The 20,093-nt window shown below is 40.9% G+C and overlaps 3 protein-coding genes across 5 annotated transcripts; 1 reads left to right on the forward strand and 2 right to left on the reverse strand.

Moving 5' to 3' along the window:
* Positions 1 to 762: 762 nt before the first annotated feature.
* Positions 763 to 3,215, forward strand: LOC311034368 (eukaryotic translation initiation factor 5A-1-like; the record flags this gene model as incomplete). Its single annotated transcript, XM_084042249.1, has 4 exons — positions 763 to 831; positions 1,012 to 1,116; positions 1,660 to 1,791; positions 3,153 to 3,215. 4 exons carry the CDS (start codon positions 763 to 765, stop codon positions 3,213 to 3,215), a joined length of 369 nt encoding a protein of 122 aa, XP_083898375.1.
* A 1,388-nt stretch (positions 3,216 to 4,603) lies between these two features.
* gps2 (G protein pathway suppressor 2) lies at positions 4,604 to 11,472 on the reverse strand. 3 transcript variants are annotated; one of them, XM_084042633.1, is made up of 11 exons: positions 11,300 to 11,472; positions 9,871 to 10,008; positions 9,442 to 9,551; positions 9,078 to 9,190; positions 8,892 to 8,971; positions 8,641 to 8,720; positions 8,106 to 8,277; positions 7,786 to 7,872; positions 7,496 to 7,572; positions 6,235 to 6,330; positions 4,604 to 5,376 (listed from the first exon to the last, which is right to left on the reverse strand). In XM_084042633.1, exons 2-11 carry the CDS (start codon positions 9,962 to 9,964, stop codon positions 5,284 to 5,286), a joined length of 1,002 nt encoding a protein of 333 aa, XP_083898759.1. In that variant the 5' UTR covers positions 9,965 to 10,008; positions 11,300 to 11,472; the 3' UTR covers positions 4,604 to 5,283. The 3 variants fall into 3 exon arrangements, with proteins under 3 accessions (XP_083898759.1, XP_083898758.1, XP_083898760.1); XM_084042632.1 differs by having other exon boundaries at positions 8,892 to 8,998; XM_084042634.1 differs by lacking the exon at positions 6,235 to 6,330 and having other exon boundaries at positions 8,892 to 8,998.
* Positions 11,473 to 12,848: 1,376 nt separating this feature from the next.
* Positions 12,849 to 16,850, reverse strand: gabarapb (GABA(A) receptor-associated protein b). Its single transcript, XM_084042222.1, has 4 exons — positions 16,624 to 16,850; positions 14,186 to 14,264; positions 13,957 to 14,075; positions 12,849 to 13,851 (listed from the first exon to the last, which is right to left on the reverse strand). Exons 1-4 carry the CDS (start codon positions 16,711 to 16,713, stop codon positions 13,771 to 13,773), a joined length of 369 nt encoding a protein of 122 aa, XP_083898348.1. The 5' UTR covers positions 16,714 to 16,850; the 3' UTR covers positions 12,849 to 13,770.
* Between the last annotated feature and the right edge of the window lie 3,243 nt (positions 16,851 to 20,093).

The raw sequence follows: 20,093 nt of genomic DNA on the forward strand, positions 1-20,093 counted from the left end.
CAGTTGAGGAATGTAGCCTAACTAAGTAGCCTATTTACAATTTTGAGGTACTTTTACTTTACTTGACCCTGTGAATTTTTATTCACATTATCACATTATTATACTTACCTATTTGAAATATTGAACTTTACTTAGCCTTCTAATTACTTTGCAGATTTAGATTCAACATATACTTTAACTGATAAATGATGATGTATTATTAGGTACCCTGCAGCAATAATAAGTAATTAAAACCACCCCCACCTTTACAAGCGGCAACATTAAATATCCTCCTTCTATGAACGCCGTCGTTCATGGATCTGTAAAAAAATATTTATTTGATTTGACTCTCATGCATTAAGCAAGTTGACAAATTACCGTGCTCACACGAGACACCTCCTATATATTTCTCATGCTGAGAAACCCCAAATCCCTAAATGTTCTCCCTAAATATCTATTCATTTAGTTATGTCCTCCTGCTCCCATACACATAGATATCAGATATTTGGGCATTTATTCACCACCTCATTTGTCCTGTATGTGTATCAAGTCATTATTCATCTGGTGAAATAACGGTCACAATGCAGGAAACATTGTGGAATTGAACCCAGAACTTTGCAATGAAAAGGCGAGCTCTCTACTAACTGACCTACACAGACATTTGAACACCCCCCAAAAGTCTATCGGCTTACAATGGTTACTTACACTCTTGTGGCCTAATTGACCTTAGGTTTACTGGACTTTAACCGCTTAAACCCTATATATTTAGTTGACCGGGGGATGATGTCAGAGGTTATTGCTGGAAGGGACTCAGTGGCAGTAATGGAGGGAACCGGGGAGAAGATGGAGAACGTGACCTATATTAGATCTCACTGTCTACATTTCATAATTTATGTTGTGTATGCATGTGAACCCATAATGGGCAAACGACCAAGTCAGTTTAGACATATGTGGCAGCACAGTTGGCCAATGAGACTGACTTTAGTGTGTATAGATGACACAGACGAACGTCAGTGTCCTCTGTGCTTGCAGGTCCACATGGTGGGTATTGATATATTCTCTGGTAAGAAGCATGAGGATATCTGTCCTTCCACTCACAACATGGACGTCCCCAACATCAAGAGAATGGATTATCAGGTGAGTCCTAGGACAGTATCAATTTACCACATGAACCCTAGCATCCCTATTCTGGGGTGAACGTTGAGAGAAAATAGCTGATCTGCTAGCTCACAACGCATCGCAATGCACCGCTTTGTGAGCTTGTAAATTGATGGTAAATATAATTTGTAGATAAATTCTGTGTAGAGATTTTGTGTGGAGGGAAAAAGGCAGCAGACCACGTATAGATCCCTGGGGGACCCCTGTGTCAACTATGTTTATAGGGTTTAAATTATTTAAACTAATACCTACATTCTTCCCAGTGGGAAAGGGTAACAGATGGTTCATTCTACATTTGTAATCTACATGCTGGTGTACTGTTTATAGCCAAGACTACTATTTGATGCATTGAAAGTAGACTGATGATGAGACTATTCAGTGAGGCCAAAACTGGCAAACAATCAAACCAGTAGGATGCGCATCCTCTCCCCTCTCACTTCCTACACGCCTTCCATTCTTCATCTTATTTCTCCTGTCCTGTCCTCGCATCCCTCATGCTGGTCCCTCTCTGTGTTTCTCTAGCTGATTGGGATTCAAGATGGCTATCTGACCCTGCTCCAGGACTCTGGCGATTTGAGAGAGGACCTCAAGCTTCCAGATGGAGACCTGGGCAAAGAGATTGAGAGCAAGCATGAAGCTGGAGAGGAGATGCTCGTCAGTATTGTCTGTCACCTGCTGTGATGTGAAATATGTTAATGTTGTTTATATTTAAGTGTACATCTTATCACATACCCAGCCTTTATTTGCCCTGAATGAGGTATGTGATAAAATGACAGAGAGGGTGAAGCTGCACTGAACTCAACATTTCAAACATGGATGAAAATCGGCCACGAAACATGGTTGCTGCAGATGTTGTGGTAGAATTCATGGCTGAGAAGACAAGTTTATTTAGCTGTAAAAGAACCAAAATATAGCTTAATACCTTCCAACGGTTCACAAGATGCCTGTATTTTCTCAGCCAACTCCCTCCTCACACTGGGGGGAAATCTAGCCTCGTTCCCAGCCTTACTCTGAGAAGAGAAGAGCCTGGTCACGACCTAAAGCAGAGTGTATATAGGGGCGGGACTTCCGTCGTACGTATTTCCCCCGGAAACTATCTTTTTTTTCGACCAATCACAACACTCGTTTCATTCACAGAGAACGTAAACAGATTTGTAAAGCGTCCGCGTCATTTCCTTGGGCGGTACTTCCGCAAGATTCTGGTATTTCCGTTTTAGACACTCAACCTTCTAGGTCTTGCCCAGCGTGGGGGAAAGCATGATAATCACAGAGGCAGCTCCTCGTTGACAGTAATGTCATCTACTCATTAAAGTAGTATTTATGTCTTTGTGATAAGGCTATGGGTATTTGATAAACAAATTATTGTCCAGTATTTGACTTTGTCCAACCTTGGGCCTGGCTGCATCACGCTGGCCCTCAGATGGATTACCTTGGACAATGACAAATGAGGGTGATAATCTATATTTATGGATTTCACAACATACACTGTATGTTGTTTGGCATGCACACAACCATTTATTTGTGATATTATCTAGTGGGTTTTTAATAGATTTTGTGGTCTATGGATTAAACCCCCACCAAGACATGGGACAAATCAGCAGCACAATGGAAGGAACAGATAAACCACTTAAACCCTACAGTATATAGAGCGTAGCAGTGGCCTGTTTAGCACCGGCGCTGGAGTCTAACCACAAGTTTCCTAGGGCGTTGTGGGCATCACTTCCTGTCGATTTGATCCCTGATACCTGATCAAATCGACAGGAAGTGCTGCCCATAATGCCCTAGGAAACTTGTGGATACTTCATTGATCGCAGTCACCCAGGTGTTCAGGGTTTTTTCCCTCAACACCAAATCTCTTTGCTGGAAATAGCCGATCTACAAGCTCACAAAGGGAATAGGGATGCTAGGTTTCATGTGTTTGTTTAATATTCAGTGTCTCGCCATTCTAACAGGCAATCGGGTTCATTTAGACTCACTCACCCACCATGTTGCTTTCTGACATGTCCCCTTCTCAGATTACGGTCCTACACGCAATGGAAGAGGAGTCAGCAATTGCCATCAAAGCCATGGGTAAATAAAGCCCTGCAGGTAAATAGAGATACAGCAGTACCAAAACCTACGTAAATGTCCCTTCACCATGCCAACCGCCTGACTCAAGCCTGCCTGAAGAAGAGTGGCTGTGTGTGCTCGCTCGCGCGCGGGTGTGTGGACACCAGCATGTGCCATGCTGGTTCAGTGTGTGTGTATGATATGTAAATATGTGCTGTTCGACAGTAGACCAAGGGGAAGGCAACTGTGGTCACCAAGAGGAAAGTCTGTTGGTGTTTAAACCCTCTCATTGACGTTTGACTTACTATGTTATAAAGTAACATTGCCCATGTAAAATGTTCATAAATATATACTGCATTTGCACTAATTCATTTTTGTTAAACATCAAAACATATTTTTGCACATTCTCCCAAAGCAAAAATGTCATTTTCTGGCAATCATTATTGCTACGCATGTTTTATCATTGTTGTGTCAGCCAAGATCATAAGCTTCCTATTTTACAGGATAATTGGCAATTCATTAACCTACACTGAGCACATTGAAAATGTCTGGATTGTGTAGCTAAATGTATGATGTTTCTAAGGCTTATGTTACCATGGATTTGCCTACCCTTTATGCACTTTAGTTAACATTAGGAGTCTATGTATCTATATATGTTTATTGAAGACAAGAAGTCATCATATATAACTCAATACTCATAGTTCAGTTTTTTTTTACTCTCAATGGGGTGTATTTTTATTATTTATTCTGTCAGATAAGAAGTGAGTCAAACTTTATTTTACAGCCTGATCAATTCTGCATTACTGAGTACTGATACACAGTGGTGTAGCTCATACCTGGTCCTCTGAAAGCAATGTAGCATTATTACTGTCTTTACGGCTTTGGGTCAGGCATCTGTAGAATAAAGTTCTATTGTGTTAAGTACCATAAGTTGCTTAGGATAACTGCTGTGACGTTTCACTGTTAGATAGATAGATAGATGGTGCAATGTACAACATACAGCAGTGAGTCTATGTTGTTTGACTGAACATAATATAATATTACATGCCCCGTAGACAGGCTGACACTGACTGTACAATTGTCCAAAGTTCCAAACATTCATTCATTGATGATATAAGTTTTCTATAGTGTAACTTTTATTCTTGTAAAGTCGTCGTCATCCATTCTTATTCTCTTTATTCACGGCTTATGTCATCTAGAAAGACCCTCTTCTCCTATCTTACATTTCTGGTCTGCGGCAGAGCAGGTTGAAGATATGACTGGATAATCCGACATCATGTCTTACTTTGGATTGGGATCCAGTACCAGTAGGATTGGAAAAGTTATGGGATTTTGGCGTCTTTAACCTTTTCGTGCAGATACAAGTCCAAACTGCAGATTGTTAAATTAAAGAGGACACAAATTGTTAGAAATGGTGTGTGATTTTGTTGTTTGTTTACTTAAAGAACATAAAATCTTTTAAAACGGCATAGATACACTTGGAACTGAATCGTTGAAAGATAACAACAACAACAAAAAAGATTTACTTAACAAAAAAACATCAGTTGTACTTCACAGGATAATTTGCCTTTTCATCATTGGTTAACATCCAGCTTTGTGAGGGCTAAGGCCAGGGATCTGGCTTTAGCCCAGATAACCCATCAATGTCACACTGATCAAGGATTCTAGTGCTAAAATAAAAATAAAAATAGATCGGCATTCAATAATTTCTTTAGGGTTATATTCAAACTAACAATGCGTTTCATTGTACAATGAGCCAAGTTTAAAAGATAAAACATTTTCAAACCAAACACATGGCATATCCTTTTTAATTTACATAAACTGAAGCTGGATGTTATTGTTGACTGAAGCACAGTTGTGAAAGGAAAAGACGAAGTGAAAAAACAAAGCCCAAAAAGAACATATAATACTTTACAAGAGACAAAGCTCAACACCCAGTAATTTGGGGCAATTCTTTTCAAACATCATCATTCAAGCGCTTTGAAGAAGTCGTTTCTGTTATTAATCCAAGTGATTCCCAGGGTATTTTTAGGGAGCCAATGAAATCTCAGTGATCACCATGGTGATGTTAGCTTACTCTGTGGGGTGCAACTCGGCTCACTTGCCATGGTGATAGAATCTCTGTCCACTCTGGGCATGGGGCAGAAAGGCGTGGCGAGGTGCTGCTTGAGGAGAGCTCTGGAACTGGGCCTGGAAACACAGTTATGGGAAAATGTTACCGCTCCCATGACACAACGTTACAGGAGTCAAAATAGAACTAAAGGCATTAACTCTTTTCCTGCCATTGACAAGATTTTTTTTTTTTTTGCTTTTTTAATTTTTCGTTTATCACAAAGGAAGCAGGAGATAACGCGATGCGAAGATTTTCTGCTCCATTCACTTCAATGTTAAAAAATAAACGGAGACAAAATTCACATTTGACCTGTTTTTGCAATGTATTTTCTCTGGCAGGGAAGGGGGTAGATTGTGTATATACTCAGGCAGTTAAAGAGTTAAAGTGGTGTTCAGAATCAGAACTTCATTGTCACATCACAGGTTTACAGGTGTAAAACAGTAGGTGAAATTATGTTTTGTGCCAGCTCCATCATTTGTTAATTCCATAAAAAAAGAAAGGAAAGAAGAAGCCAGGGGGAAGAGAGAGGTGTTGTGTAACCATTGACATAAACGGACGTGTTTCGTTTCATCAGCGTCTGAGTAGCCAAAACGTGTCCGTTTGTCAGAGAGTGCTGCTGCGGTAAATAAAGAAAATTCACCTTGTGAGTGTAGACTGTTTCTATAGACCGTTCACTGAGAGTCTGTACCCGCCTATCCTTCTCTGAAACTATTGACTGTAGAGCACGCTCAGCTCGGGACTTTTGTTCCCTAGTATTTGGAACCATTGTCATAAACCAGCATGCAGCAAGCGCCTATTAAAATTTGCGTGTTTTTCACCATTGTAACTTATTATTTACAACTGACCATATTCACAGGGCACCCATTTTGCTCTTAACGTCGTACTCTAAAGGCAAGCGATTGTGATAGCGGCTTGTGTATTTTTCAAGGGTTTACCTTGGATGTAGGGATCTGGACTGCCATTGAGGGTGTGGGGAGCAGGCCAGCAGCAGAGGCATGTAGGGCTTGAGGATGCATGGGTCTCAACGCACCCTGAAAGAACATCATGAATAGGGCTTTATTATAAGACCGATGATGATGATGCCAACTCCAAGCTGCCATTAGCTCCAATTAAATATTGAGCTCCCAAAGCATTTGGAGCCCATGTCTATATAGCTTGTTATTACTCTAGGTATGGGTACGTTACCACTACAGCTCAGAAAAGAATGGCATCCAGTGGATACTTTTGACACAGTCAGATGACCTGGACTTCGCTGATGACCTGGCTCTTCTTTCCCAAACCCAACATCAAATGCAGGAGAAGACAAACATAGTCTCAGCCATCTCAACACGCCTTGGCCTCACCATTCAGGAAAGAGCAAGGTCCTCATAATAAACACTGACAGTGTTACCCTATCACACTAGAAGGTGAAGCACTAGAGGAGGTGGAGGGTTTCACCTATCTGGGCAGAGTATTGTCTATCAACTCGGCGGGACAGATGGAGACGCGAAAGTTTGGATTGGCAAAGCAAGAGCAGCTTTCCATCAGATGAAAAATGTCTGGGGATCCTCAGATCTGCCCATAAACACCAAGATCAGGATCTTTAATTCCATAGTGAAGCCTGTTCCATGAAGAAAATCCAGGCATTCAACAACACCTGCCTTAGAAGAATCCTCAGAATCTGCTGGCCTAATGCAATCAGTAACCTGGAACTGTGCCAGCGAACAAGACAACACCTCAAGAAATCCCCTAAATACGCTGGGGATGGATTGGCCACACTCTTCGCAAGCCTGCATCTAATATCACAAGATACGCCCAGTTCTGGAACCGACAAGGGGAAAGGAAGAGGGGCAGACCAAGAAACACCTGGCGGCGTTACCTGGATGCAGATGTGAAGAGATCTGGCCACACATGGGAACAGCTGGAGAAACTGGCCCAGGACCGGGATGCCTGGAGAGCACTTGTTCGTGGCCTATGCCCAAAGTTGGGCTATAGGCGTAAGTATGTAATGGGTATGTTAACCTCCTCGAGACACCAACTATTAAGGTGCAACATGAATCTGAAAGTTTTATTTACTTTTTGCATAAAGTAAAAAAAAAAGGACATTAATGTTTGACTTCTTACAGAAGCCTGAAACTGTCCCCCCAGACTTTCCACTGCATGTCTAGGAGGATTACGTGGGACTACAGTAAATTTCAACTGGTTTCGGGGACTTACGGCATCAGTGAAGCCCGACTGTTGGTTGGCATGCTCTAATTGCTTCTGGAGTGGTATTCCTGCTCCTGTGATGAATCCTATAGGGGAAATGGTACACGGAAATGGATAGCAACTAATAAAACAACTTATTTAATATAATAACTCCAAAGTTTTATGATAGTATCATGCTGGTAGATATCCCAACTATAGATACAATTATTAAAATGTCATAAAAAATCCCAAGAGAATTGAATATGGCCGAGGGTATGGGGGGGGGGGGGGGTTACTAGTAGGCTAATAGCTGAACAAACCTGGCTGGGAGGTGAAGTGGCCGTGGACAGGATAGCCAGTCTGCTGGTGGGGAAGGTACTGCATGGCCTGAAATGCAGATGCACCACCTGTGGGAGAAAAAGATTACAACAGTCATATTTCACTCAATTAATCATGCTGCAAATGTGACCAATCTAATGACTGAGCTCTCAATCTGTGCATTGGGGGCCACTTCAGGAACAAATAGTAACAAACTAAATGAAAGGACATTGATCTATTGAAATACACGTCCCGATCGTTCTGCTATTGGTTTCCTGCCGTCGCTCACAGACATTAAACACATGATGCATGTGAGCCATACCTCTGATCTGAGAGCTGCTGGCGAAGCTGACAGGCACAGAGGGTCCAGGAGCATACGTGGAGGGATGCTGGCTCTGGGATACACCATATGGCTCATGAACACCCTGACTTCCGCTGAACTGCCCGTGCTCTGCCGAACTCGTGCTGAACCCCTGTGTCTGGTAATGACGCCCCTGGGGAAGAGTGCAAGAAGTGGAAACGGTTGGATACGCACTGCTCCAACAGTATAGGCTTTAGACACATACTGACGTCACAAGCCAGCTGATCCTCTAATTTGTATTTTTCATAAAGGTATCAACATTCTTGGCCTTTTGACAACAGTGCCAGCTGTTTTGTCGGGTGTCCGGGCTGGCGAGAACCCAGTGCAGCTGCATGAATTATTGTATCAGACACCCAGCCTATAGGTGTCGCCATTCTTTTTAAATTGAGAAGAGCGGATGAGGAAGGATACGCTCACTTGTCTGTGGGATTCAGAACAAACTAGATGATGTCATACTGTTTTTATGAATCTCCACTGTTGCATGTGTGGCACTCACTGGGAGGACAGGGGTTTGGAACAGCTGTTTACTGCGCTCTCCCATCAGTGCACCAGGTCTGTTGTGGTTGACTGGACTGCCTGAGGAAGGAAAGAGAAACATTGAGCGAGCATAAGTAGACTAACAAAAAATATCTTAGGTTCTTAGGTTTAGTAAATACAAATAAAACCTCTTGTCTTTGAACACTAAAAAGGTTTGTCTGTAGGAGATTGAGCTGTGGTGCATAAAAAGTACAAAAAGGAACGCTTTACCTTGCATGGTGATGAGGTGCTGTCCTGCGTGCATCGGTAGACTGGGTTGGTAGCTGGCTGATGTCAATGTTGTGATGTCGCTGGATAGAGATGTTAACGGATAGAACCTTTCAGTCAGTTACAACCTGGTATCGTTATAACACCACAGCATTGTCATTGCACTGATGTAATACATGTGTTCAGTACCTCTGCTCCTTTCTTCGTCTCTTCTCCTCCTCGTGGAGGACTTTCTTTAACTGTAGGAAGAGCTGATGTTTCTCCTCTTGGAGTCCCTGCAGCTTCTCCCCCATTTTCATCACCTGAAGGAGAGGTGACGGACCACCACAATGAGTGTTATTCATGCTAAAGGAACAAATTGACTGCTAGCAAGTGAACTAAACACACATAATGCTTACGTTGTAGTGCACGCTGTAGTGAACTATGTAAATACCTAACCACTGTGAAACCATGGCTTGTTCTGCCATTGCACGACAGCAACGTGGTATTTAGCATGAAAGTATTATGTTATCTGGTGTGAAAAGACAATCATCCTAGTGTACATCTCCCCAACCTGTTCTTTAGTTTCCTCCAAAGACATCCTCTCCTCTATTTCTTTTGTCCTCTTCCTTTCTTCTTCCTCCTTCATTTTCTGCTCCATCATTTTGTCCACCTCTTCCTCCTCTGAGAATGGAGAGTCATATAGTCATATGGAGAGTGATATAGAGACATTATACATACATGCAGCTGTCAACCACCACTACCGTCTTAAATGTCATTGACATGACAGTCACAAAGTAAATTGTTTACTTGAGTAAAGTACATTTTTGAGCATCTGTACTTTACTTGTAGCCTGGGATCAATACCATTTCCGGGTTACTGATCTGGTCGGAACGTTACGTCATCAGGTGGCCGGAACAAACGAACCGATGGTTCAGTTTCCAAATAATGGACTTGACTATATCAAGGGACGGTTAACTTGGCAACCCTGAGGTGAACCCACCTTGTCTCTTGCGCTCCCTCTCCCTCATGATGTGCTTGTGGAGGGCTCTGGCCATCGCATTGGACAGCTTGGGTCTCTCCAGAAGAGCGGGCATGGTGACAGGCAGTGGCGGTGCCAGCTTATCAGTGTTGCCAGATTCTGCAAGAGAAACAAGCAACCAGGTCTATGAAAACAAGCCCAAAAGAAGCGGCTATAGGCTAAGGCTATTTGAAAATAGCCGATCTACAAGCTCACAACGCGTATCACGATACTTGGTCGTCGATACGATACATGAACGATACAGGTTAATTTATAACGATACGATACATTTCGATTCAGTGATTTAGTCGATACGATACATGAACGATACAGGACAGGTTAATTTAGAACGATACAATTCGATTCAATGATTTAAAATCGATATAGTAACACCCAAAAATTATGTGAGAAAAATAAATACCTGGATATAAACCCCTCTTTCTCTTTTTTTCTTCTTAAAAGTACTTAGTATTGATAAAATGTATTATTTGCATTGCAAAACGATTCGATACGATTATTTGCATTGCAAAACGATTCGATACGATACAAAGTCAAACGATACGATATTTTGCTGTTTGCATATCGATATAGTAGATTCAAAACGATTTTCCGATGCAGTTACTATATCGTTATACCTCGCTTGTAGATCTGCTAAAAAAAATACGAAAAATAAATAAATAATCTTTAAACGAAAAGAGGTAATTTTGGAACATTTTTTAAACAATTTAACTTCACAAATCTTGTATGGAGTAAACTAGCAACTTCACAGAAAAAGAAGCCCAAAGAAAACAATAGGTGTGATAAACGAGAGGGAGAAGTCTCTTTGTACATTAAAACTGTAGACGTGGGTGCCCGGGTGGTATATTAGAACAGTAGTTCTCAACCTGTGGGTTTACTGCATCAAAAGTAATCAACAAAGTATACTAGGTCAACTGGTCAAACATTGGCGAAATTGTCAAATTATATAAGGAGGCAAAAAGTGTGAAAATAGCAGATCTACAAGCTCACAGCGCCTCGCGTTGTAGATCTACTATTTTCACAATATTTCTCTGTGGAACGGAGTCAAACAAAATGGGGGGTCCCCACTTAAAACATGATTATTTGGAGGGGGGTCCCCAGTTCAAAAATGATTATTTTGGGGGGTCACGGCCTGAAAATGTTGAGAACCACTGGCCTAACAGGTCACGCAGGCTAATGTGAACCTTTATTATGGTCTTGTTAACGGTAGGTGTTTGATTGTGTAAAATGTTACCCGAGTAAATGTTACCACGTTCTGTTGGGAGAGGGGAGGGGGTGCTGGTTAACGCATCATATTCAGATTCACATACAATATTACATTTTTAAAATATTAGCTAGCTAACCCAGCTAACGCTAACTATGGTGGTGTACAAATTAAAAACGGATGTCTTACTTGCGTTTCTTTAAGTGAGTCGTATGATAAGAACCTATCGTCCACCCTCTGTCTGTCTTGACTTTGTTGTTCTGTGTTTCTGTTGGAATTCAACGAAATGAAACCACAACGTCTCTAAAATGCGTAGTAAACATATTCACAGATCCACCGTGTAAACATACAGCTCTGAGTGAAATGACTACACTTCCGGTGTTAGAATGTGATTTCCGGTTTTCCTTAGAATGGAATTCTGGGACTTGTGGTTTCCATCATTGTTGCCATGTCCACTTATGTGCAACTTTGGGCTAGTTTTTCTGTAGTTGTTTGTAAATATGTTTTAATAGCCAATGTATATGTTTAAAGGGCGAAGGGCGAAGAGCTTGCTTCATTTGGGCTTGTTTTCATATACCTGGTTGCTTGTTTCTCTCGCAAAATTTGGCAACACTGGTTTCGATCCACGGGCCCTGCCAACCGCTAATACCTGTATCACACGATATACCATTACAAAATGATTTGTGAAATCATAATTTAATGGGTCTTAACTACACGTTTGCATTGAATTATTGAGTAATTAATGTATGTGTATACTACAATGTATAGTTAGGCAAAAATTACAAAATGCAAAAAGAAAAAAACACCAATGGCTTAAAGCCTTTGGGTAAGTAGGGCAAGCTTATACTAAAATAAGTAGCACTCTGATAAGATAAGGCTGTATGCATGCGATGTCATCAAGACTATGATGGCTGAATCAAGTTACAGATTCAGAGTAGGCAACACATGGCTACTAGATGAACAGCTGAGTCACAGGGTTGCACAAATAACACCTTTGAGAGGTAAGGGCCTCAACATCACTTTGCCTTTATTTGAAACCAGTACCATGAGACAGGTCAGATTCCAATCGATTCAGAACCCTCAACATGCAAGCATCACTTAAACCAGTAGTTGCTGTTCACAGCTTGGACTAATTCAATAATATTCCTGAGTTTGTTGTAAGCCTGCTTTTTACCAGCCTCAATTCCTTTCAGAGCAGCTATGGAAAATTCTTAAGATGCACCTTGAGTTACATGCAGTCAGAATCTGTATGTTAAATTAGTACATTTCACGAGTACACAACATGCATTTTGCATTAAAAAGCTAGATCAAATCTAAATAATTTATTTTTCAACCTATATTCAACACAACTTAGGTAATAGTGAAGATTTTCAAACAATGTAGAAGACGAAGAAGAAGAATGTAGAAAAGGCACACATTTCTGATCAATGTGTAAAAATTACAATTAATAAGTAAAGCATGAATTTATTACCCACGTTTTTCATAGTATTTGCTTTGGAGTGGTAATTCCAGACCACTACGATTGTTCATCACAACACTCAAATGATTGAATTATCCTCTGTCGTATGACGGTGTTGCATGCTGAAAATGGCAGATCTACAAGCTCACATGTTGCATCTGCTATTTTTGGCACAAAATATAAATCGGGCTTAGAACGGTTTCAATTATTGGTCTGAACTAGGCTTTAGTGTGTCTCCACTATGATGCCATGGAGTTAAAAAAAAAGACAGGAAGAATATTTGGCTTTTATCACATTTTATCATGTATGGTCATGAGTGGAGAGAGAGCCAGTAATGCAGCTTTATACCGGGTTCATATCTTAAAAAACAAAAAAAAACAAAGAGAAAATTGCACTCAGCTTTACAACACCTTTAGAAATTAAGCCATCTAAAAATAATAATTAACAACGATAATCATAATAGCATTCAAAGTAATAATCTTGAACCACTGAAAGCAGAAACAGAGGGAAGGGTGATTGTTTAGTCTGAATTATATTATACTACTCCACTCAAGGTCAGCAGCGAGGCAGGAAACTAACGTTCACAAATTAAAGTGAACAACTTAACTTTAAGACTCCTGTATTGCAGTTGGTTACCTGCCAAAGTTGCTGATAGACAAATTTAGCAGCCACAGACAAAATTTACCTGCCTTTGGCTGGTGGCTACTGTTAAATTTCCACTCTGATCAGATGCAGTCCAACCTCAAACCTGCCATGTCTGAACCAAACAAAATTAAAAAAAGAAACACCAAACAACCAAGCCAAAAAATTAATAAAAAAATTAAAATCCCAAATTACATTCACATACTATATCTTTCATCCCTTACCTTTAAGATAAGTACAATGGTCTAATTCTAACACAGATTTCAAGGTGTCATCTTGTTTTTTCCTTTTCAGCAAGATCAATACACTACACATACACAAAACAAAAACTGGCCACTTAACCCTCAACCAAAGACCTTAAAGAAAATAAAACTGGAGGAAAATACAATTCAGACTGCATAAGAATAATAAAGATGCAAATAAAAGAGGGGGGGGGCTATTGGTGAAAGTGCATTTGACATTTACTCTGGGAACTCTAGGCTGCTGAGCCAGATTTTAATATTTCAATTAATGGTAGAGGTTGTGGGGGTGAATGGGTAAGGGGAGGGTGATGACAAGATCAGATTTCCCTTTGGCTGTCCCCGTACACGCTCTCATCACTGTAGGCAATGTAGAGGAAAAAGTCCTCTTCGTGGTGTTCCTGAGACACAGAAAGACACGCATAGTTAAAAGAAAAACTGTAAAAGGTTTGGCATAAAACTATGCTTTAACATTTATCATAGAAATATTTTATAATAATTCCTACCTGGTACAACAGTCCCATGGTAGCGGAGGTGGGTGGAATGACGTTGTTTACAAAGAAGAACAGAGCATCCTCAGCTCGCAAGTGAATTCTTTTCCGGATGAGGAAGTAAAACTGTCCCACTATCAATGAGAGGAACATTTTAACCACAATTATGACAATATCTCAGAGTGTTGACACATTTGCCAGGCATGTGACATCTAATAATGAATCTGGGTGGTTCCCTGTATACCTGTAAGGTCAGAGGGGACAAGGTATTTCTTCTTGTCCAGATCTCCTATTCTTGCTTTGGGGGCTTTCTCCACAATTACCTAAGGAGGAAGAAAATAACAATTTATAGTAAGAAAGAAAAAATAAATATATACTATTGATGAATGTAGTTTCCTTTCTTTTTTAGTTCCTTTCTGAACAAAAAAGAAAGTTACATATACAAGGTTGTTTGTTTCCTAACTCCCCAGAGAGGGCATGTAGCTAGCTATACATTTTCCGTCCAGTCATAATAAAAAATAATAATAATGATCTCTTCCTAACTTAAAAGTTCAATCAATCGTTTTCTATGATAGGTACAGCATTATAAAAACATGAGGTAAGCACAGATATTCTGCTTTATTCAAATAACCAACCAGGTACAAATTCCAATATGATCACAAATAAGCAGACTACTCTTGGAAACAGACTGGTTGACTCTACTGATGTACTGCCCAGTGGGGAAGTGTAATTGGTTGGTGGGGGAAGTGCCCAAGTGAAACAAAATCTACAAAACCCAAGATAAAGAGACGACATGGTTCCGTCTCTGGTTCAACCAAGGTCTTACTCTCAATATATAAATATCTCTGCCAGGCCGTGGCCAGGGACAGAGTGTGTGTGTGTGTGTGTGTGTGTGTGTGTGTGTGTGTGTGTGTGTGTGTGTGTGTGTGTGTGTGTATGTATTTGAGAATCTGGAGTGAATCTCACAAACAAAAACCAGTGGATCTATCAGCGTTACAAAAAAAGTGTGCGCATGCTACCAGTGGTCCAAGGGAGTCACAACCATCAAATTGAAGGGCCTCAACGCAACGCAGAGCCAAAAACTATTTCACTTAGACCCTTAAGTCCACACCAATGCAACTCCTACAACATGCAACTACTTGCAACAATTATCCCCAATGGCAGTTGCAATGAGTTGCATTGGTGTGGACTGGCCTTAAAACCGCTTGTTGCAATGGTGTGGTTTGGCCTTTAGAGGGTGCCACAAATACAACAAATGTCACTGACAAGCATGATTTTATTTGTATTTTTTACAATCTCTACCAAATTAGGTACACGTGATCTCAGTAGTCATGTGACAATGAGCAAGCCTTAAACAGCTTTTTGATATTCTGTCTGCATTTGGCTTCAGTGGAGGGGCCTATTTCTTATTCCCAACATGCCACCCCAATCAATCCCAAATTTTAATAGCATGAGACCTCCATTGAGTGCACCCCCAAACTTGCTGTCATTTCTACTCATAAGGGGTACCACAAATGTTAAAAGAGGGTCATTGGTCACTGTGGGTCATAGATATGTTATCTCCCCTGCAGCTTCCTCAGATACTGTGGCTGCAACCCATGACATACACAGCCCTGGGTAGTTATGCGCTCTGCAGGACTCCCCTTTCTAGTTTAGGCTGTGGGGAAATGCAGCATAATGTCTTATGACATTGAAAAGGTATTACTAGTTATCTAGAAGTATTACTAGCTAGTTAAAACAATAAAAGCAGACATGGCGAATGAAACCCAAAATGTAAAAATACTTTCCCCATTTTTATTATATTTTGACACTTGCTTTGGCAATGTCAACGTATGTTTTCTCATGCCAATAAACCTCCTTTGAATTGAAATGAAACCAAACACTTAGCTATGACGTCAGGTGAAGTAACCATTAAAAATGGGCACATTGACACTTGACACCCAATGGTTTCATTACTGTAAGGGGGTTAAAAGACCACCTGAGGCCAGTGCGACGTAAACAACACCTATTTTAGGGTCCACTGCCGATACAATTTCAAGATGCAGGCTGTGGTATACATTTAGCCCACAATCAAGTCATGAATAGTGACTATACATGACTTGATCAGCATTTCGCCGTGTTGTTGTACACGTCCATCTGTGGTGCCGTGATGACATAAGTAATATTTGGTTATTTATCGGGCGGTGTGTAACAAAAACCCTTCCAGCAGATTAGTAAATGAATCCAACATCAGTGTGTTGCAGCAGCAGGCCTTCTGTCTGTTGTTGACTAACAAACTTAACGCTTCTGTCCAGCGATGATGTTGCAATCACACCAGAGATTGAGAAAACTAATGTTGACACTATGACAATGTTGCTAAAAAATACTACCACAGAAAACGTACATATAATGTCGTAATCTAAAGGTGTTTGTTTCGTAATTTATGTGTCGAATGTGGCTATAAAACGTCGCAACTTCCAAAATAAACTGCGGTCATAACATGGTTAACGCTACATCGCTTTATACTTCGCAGGCAGAAAGACAGAAAAGGCGTACTTTCAATTAAAAAAAAGTGTCGACGTCATGTCAATAGGAGAGAAATGCATCATTTTGGTCGAGTGAAAGGATATTCTGGTTAAGTTTAGTTTGGCCTAACAAGCAGTTCGTAGTGGTTAGCATGTATGCTAACGTTATGCTACTTACTGGAACCCTATCGGGATACTTCTTCCTTATTTTCTCGCCCTCGGACCGTCTCTTTTCAAAGGGATGCTCCTCTTTGTATTGAAACTTCATGATTAGAGAGAGAGAGAAATGGCAGACAAGACGGTCGGTCTGATCTGAACCTTGTGATTTAGATAAATAACTGAGCTCGACTGAAAAGGCTTTCTGATAGCAGGGACACACGACACAAACACAAACGTTGCAGTGTTGCCAGGTTTTGAGAGAGAAGTAAGCAACCGGGTCTAAGGAAACAAGCCCAAAAGAAGCAAGCCCTTCGCCCTTTATCTAACATATTAGATTGGCTTTGAAAATAGCCGATCTACGAGCTCACAACGCGTCGACAGCTTGTAGATCTGCTATTTTCAACAACCAAAAAGTTGAAAACAATTTGGCATTTGAACAACACAAATCTTGTATTGGTGTCCCTAGTATAAAATGTTTTCAGATGGGGGTCCGCATGGGGGTAGACTTGAAAATGTTTAAGAAACACTGGTTTAAACAACATTAGGAAACAAGCCCAAATAAGCCACATGAGCAGCCGATCTACAAGCTCACAAGCATCGCAATGTGACCATATACTGTGGGATGTGACGCGTTGTGAGCTTATAGATATGCCAATTTCAAAGAAAAATCTTGGGGAAAATGTAGGAATATTTTCAAATCCACAAAATCTTGTCTCCGGCACAACATATATTTTTTTAGAAGGTTGGGTTTACAAATACATGTTAATTTGGGGTCCTCGACATGGAAATGCTTGAGAACCACTGGTTTAATCAACATTAGGAAACAAGCCCAAATAAGCAACTAGCCAACTACACTTTAGAAACAAGTAAGACCCCAAAAAACGCAATAATTTGCAAGCAACTTTACAGAAAAACAAGCTCAACGTCGCTTATAGTAAGCGGACATGGCAACGCTGAAACGTTGCTAAGAGTGTTAGCAGCTTCAGCTGTTTTCCTAGTGCGTCTGCCGGCGGAGGGATACAATAACAACATGACGTTGGGAAGGACGAATCCCTGCCTTTTGTACGGAATAAAACGGGTCGCTAATCAATAGTAGCCGTTTAGTCAATAATTGAGTGGTGTTTGGTGTCTAGGGTGACGTTTGGACACGTTCGCCGTTAAGGGCTTATTTCTCTTGGTCCTATTTTATTTTGATCAACCCCTGCGCCAGACGCAGAGTGAGACGGGGCTGTGATGCGGCGTCCTTGTCATATGACCCAGGCCCTGCAGTAACACAGGCGCCTAATAGAAACACATGAGGCAGCAGGGATGCAGGGCTGTCACGATTATGACATTTTACTTGTCGATTAATTGTCAGACAATTAATCGTGATTAACGATTTAATTGTGTTTCTGTCGTTGAACATTATGAATGAAAATGACATTTCTGTTTGGCTTTTAGCCAGATATGACAAATAACACATTTAATTACTTCATACTAAAAAATAGTGGACATATTACAAGCTCAAACAAGCTTGTAGATTAGCTATTTCCACTATTTTAGATTTTTTGGGAAAATATATATCAACATTTTTAACATGTAAATGATTATGGCGATTATGACGATCATGGAAAAAAAAATTGCGATTAGGCTATTATATAATAATTGTGACAGGCCTACAGGGATGGTGACTGTGTGGCATGGCCTGTGTGTGGAAAGGACTGTGTATAGTGTCAGTGTGTTCACATAATTATTAGATATTCCCATAGTAAGGTGGTCAAGTCATGCACTAGTTTCATTCAGTTTTTCAGGAATTACCTGTCTTGTTTTTATACACTATTATGCCCAATCTAGCAGGGTGACAGGGTTCAAGAGTAAGTATGTGTTGTGTCAACCCTTGACATTATATTTAGACCTACTGACCTGGTAGCCATATACATATACATATACATATACACGCATACACGCGCACACACACACACACACACACACACACACACACACACACACACACACACACACACACACACACACACACACACACACACACACACACACACACACACACACTGTAGTAGCATATATACATATTCTGTATATTATTTATTATAGACCTAATGTATACATATACACTGTAAATATATATACTTACTAATTTAATAGAAAATGTATCGTCTCCGCCAGGCCGAAGGCGTGGCCAAGACTATGTTTGCGCCCCTGTCCTCGTGTGTGTTCGTCCATCCATCTCCGGCACTGTTGGACCAATCAGCGTGAAACTGTGCAAACACTCCCTGGAGGCCAGAGAAAAACCTCTATGCCTTTATATTACTCCTACAGATTTTGTCCAAACATCATGCCAATCGTTACACATTATCTCTAGTCATATGATAGACAAATCTGTTTTCATATTCCATACTGATTGGCTAAGATTGCCTTCCAAAGTTTGCAAACCTCACCCAAATTGGTCGTGTACCAATTTGGGTGAGGTTTGCAAACTTTGGAAGGCAATCTTAGCCAATGTCTGTCAGGCTTTTTTGATGGAGGGGCCCGTTTTGCACGACATACAGCACCGCTGGACTGATCGGCGGGAAACTTTGCACGCACACTCCCAATAGGTCAATGAAGAATCTTATTATTTATAGTGCCACCATGAGACCGATTTTTGCTAAACACATTTTTTTGTTACTACTCCCACAGATTTTGTACAAACCTATAGAGCGTGCCAACGCGTCGTCACCACGGGGGTGGGGGGGGGGGGGGGGGGGGGCGGCGGCATAGTAGCGCAGACATGTTTGTTTTGGGCAATGTTAAGTCAACCTGGTTTATACCCCTCAAAGATGTCCGCTGCTACCAAAAGACACTTGTTGACGCCCCCTTCAGGACTTTTGGCACGCTCTATACATTATCTCTGTAGTCATGCGATCTTCACATTTTGGCCTATAACTCTTGAACCGTAGGTCGTACAATGAACATATTTTTGATTGGCCAATAGTCTACAACGCAGTCTACAACCCTAACCCTTCCACAGTCAATGCAAATCTATACTTTTGCAAAGTCAGCCAATCACATTACAGCTAGTGTCATCACCACTAGCTGTAATGTGATTGGCTGACTTTGCAAATTCAGGACTGTGATTGGCTAGCGAAACACATGACACATGTGCAGCCCTATGAACAGCAGTATGGACTTTTCTTTTTTTTAAGTGAGTCATGTTGTGATGACCACACACCGCCCACTTCACACTGGGTGTGATTTTTTGTACCTGGATTACTTAGATCACGAATCACGCAATTTATAGGCCCCGTTTGTGCCAGATTACATTTTCTGCCATTGTGCGTTTTCTTCAAAGCACACCTTCTACCACTCCCACAGATGTTGTCCAAAACTCACACATCGGTACACATTATCTCTGGGGTCATGTGATCAAGATGCATTAGTTAGATTTTTCGGATCCAAGTGGCTATGACCAAAGTTTGCGTGCACTGGTTATGCAACCCAGGCCTTCAACCC

This window comes from Gymnoscopelus microlampas (assembly GCF_963454915.1).
Source record: "Gymnoscopelus microlampas genome assembly, chromosome: 19".
Lineage (NCBI taxonomy): Eukaryota > Metazoa > Chordata > Actinopteri > Myctophiformes > Myctophidae > Gymnoscopelus > Gymnoscopelus microlampas.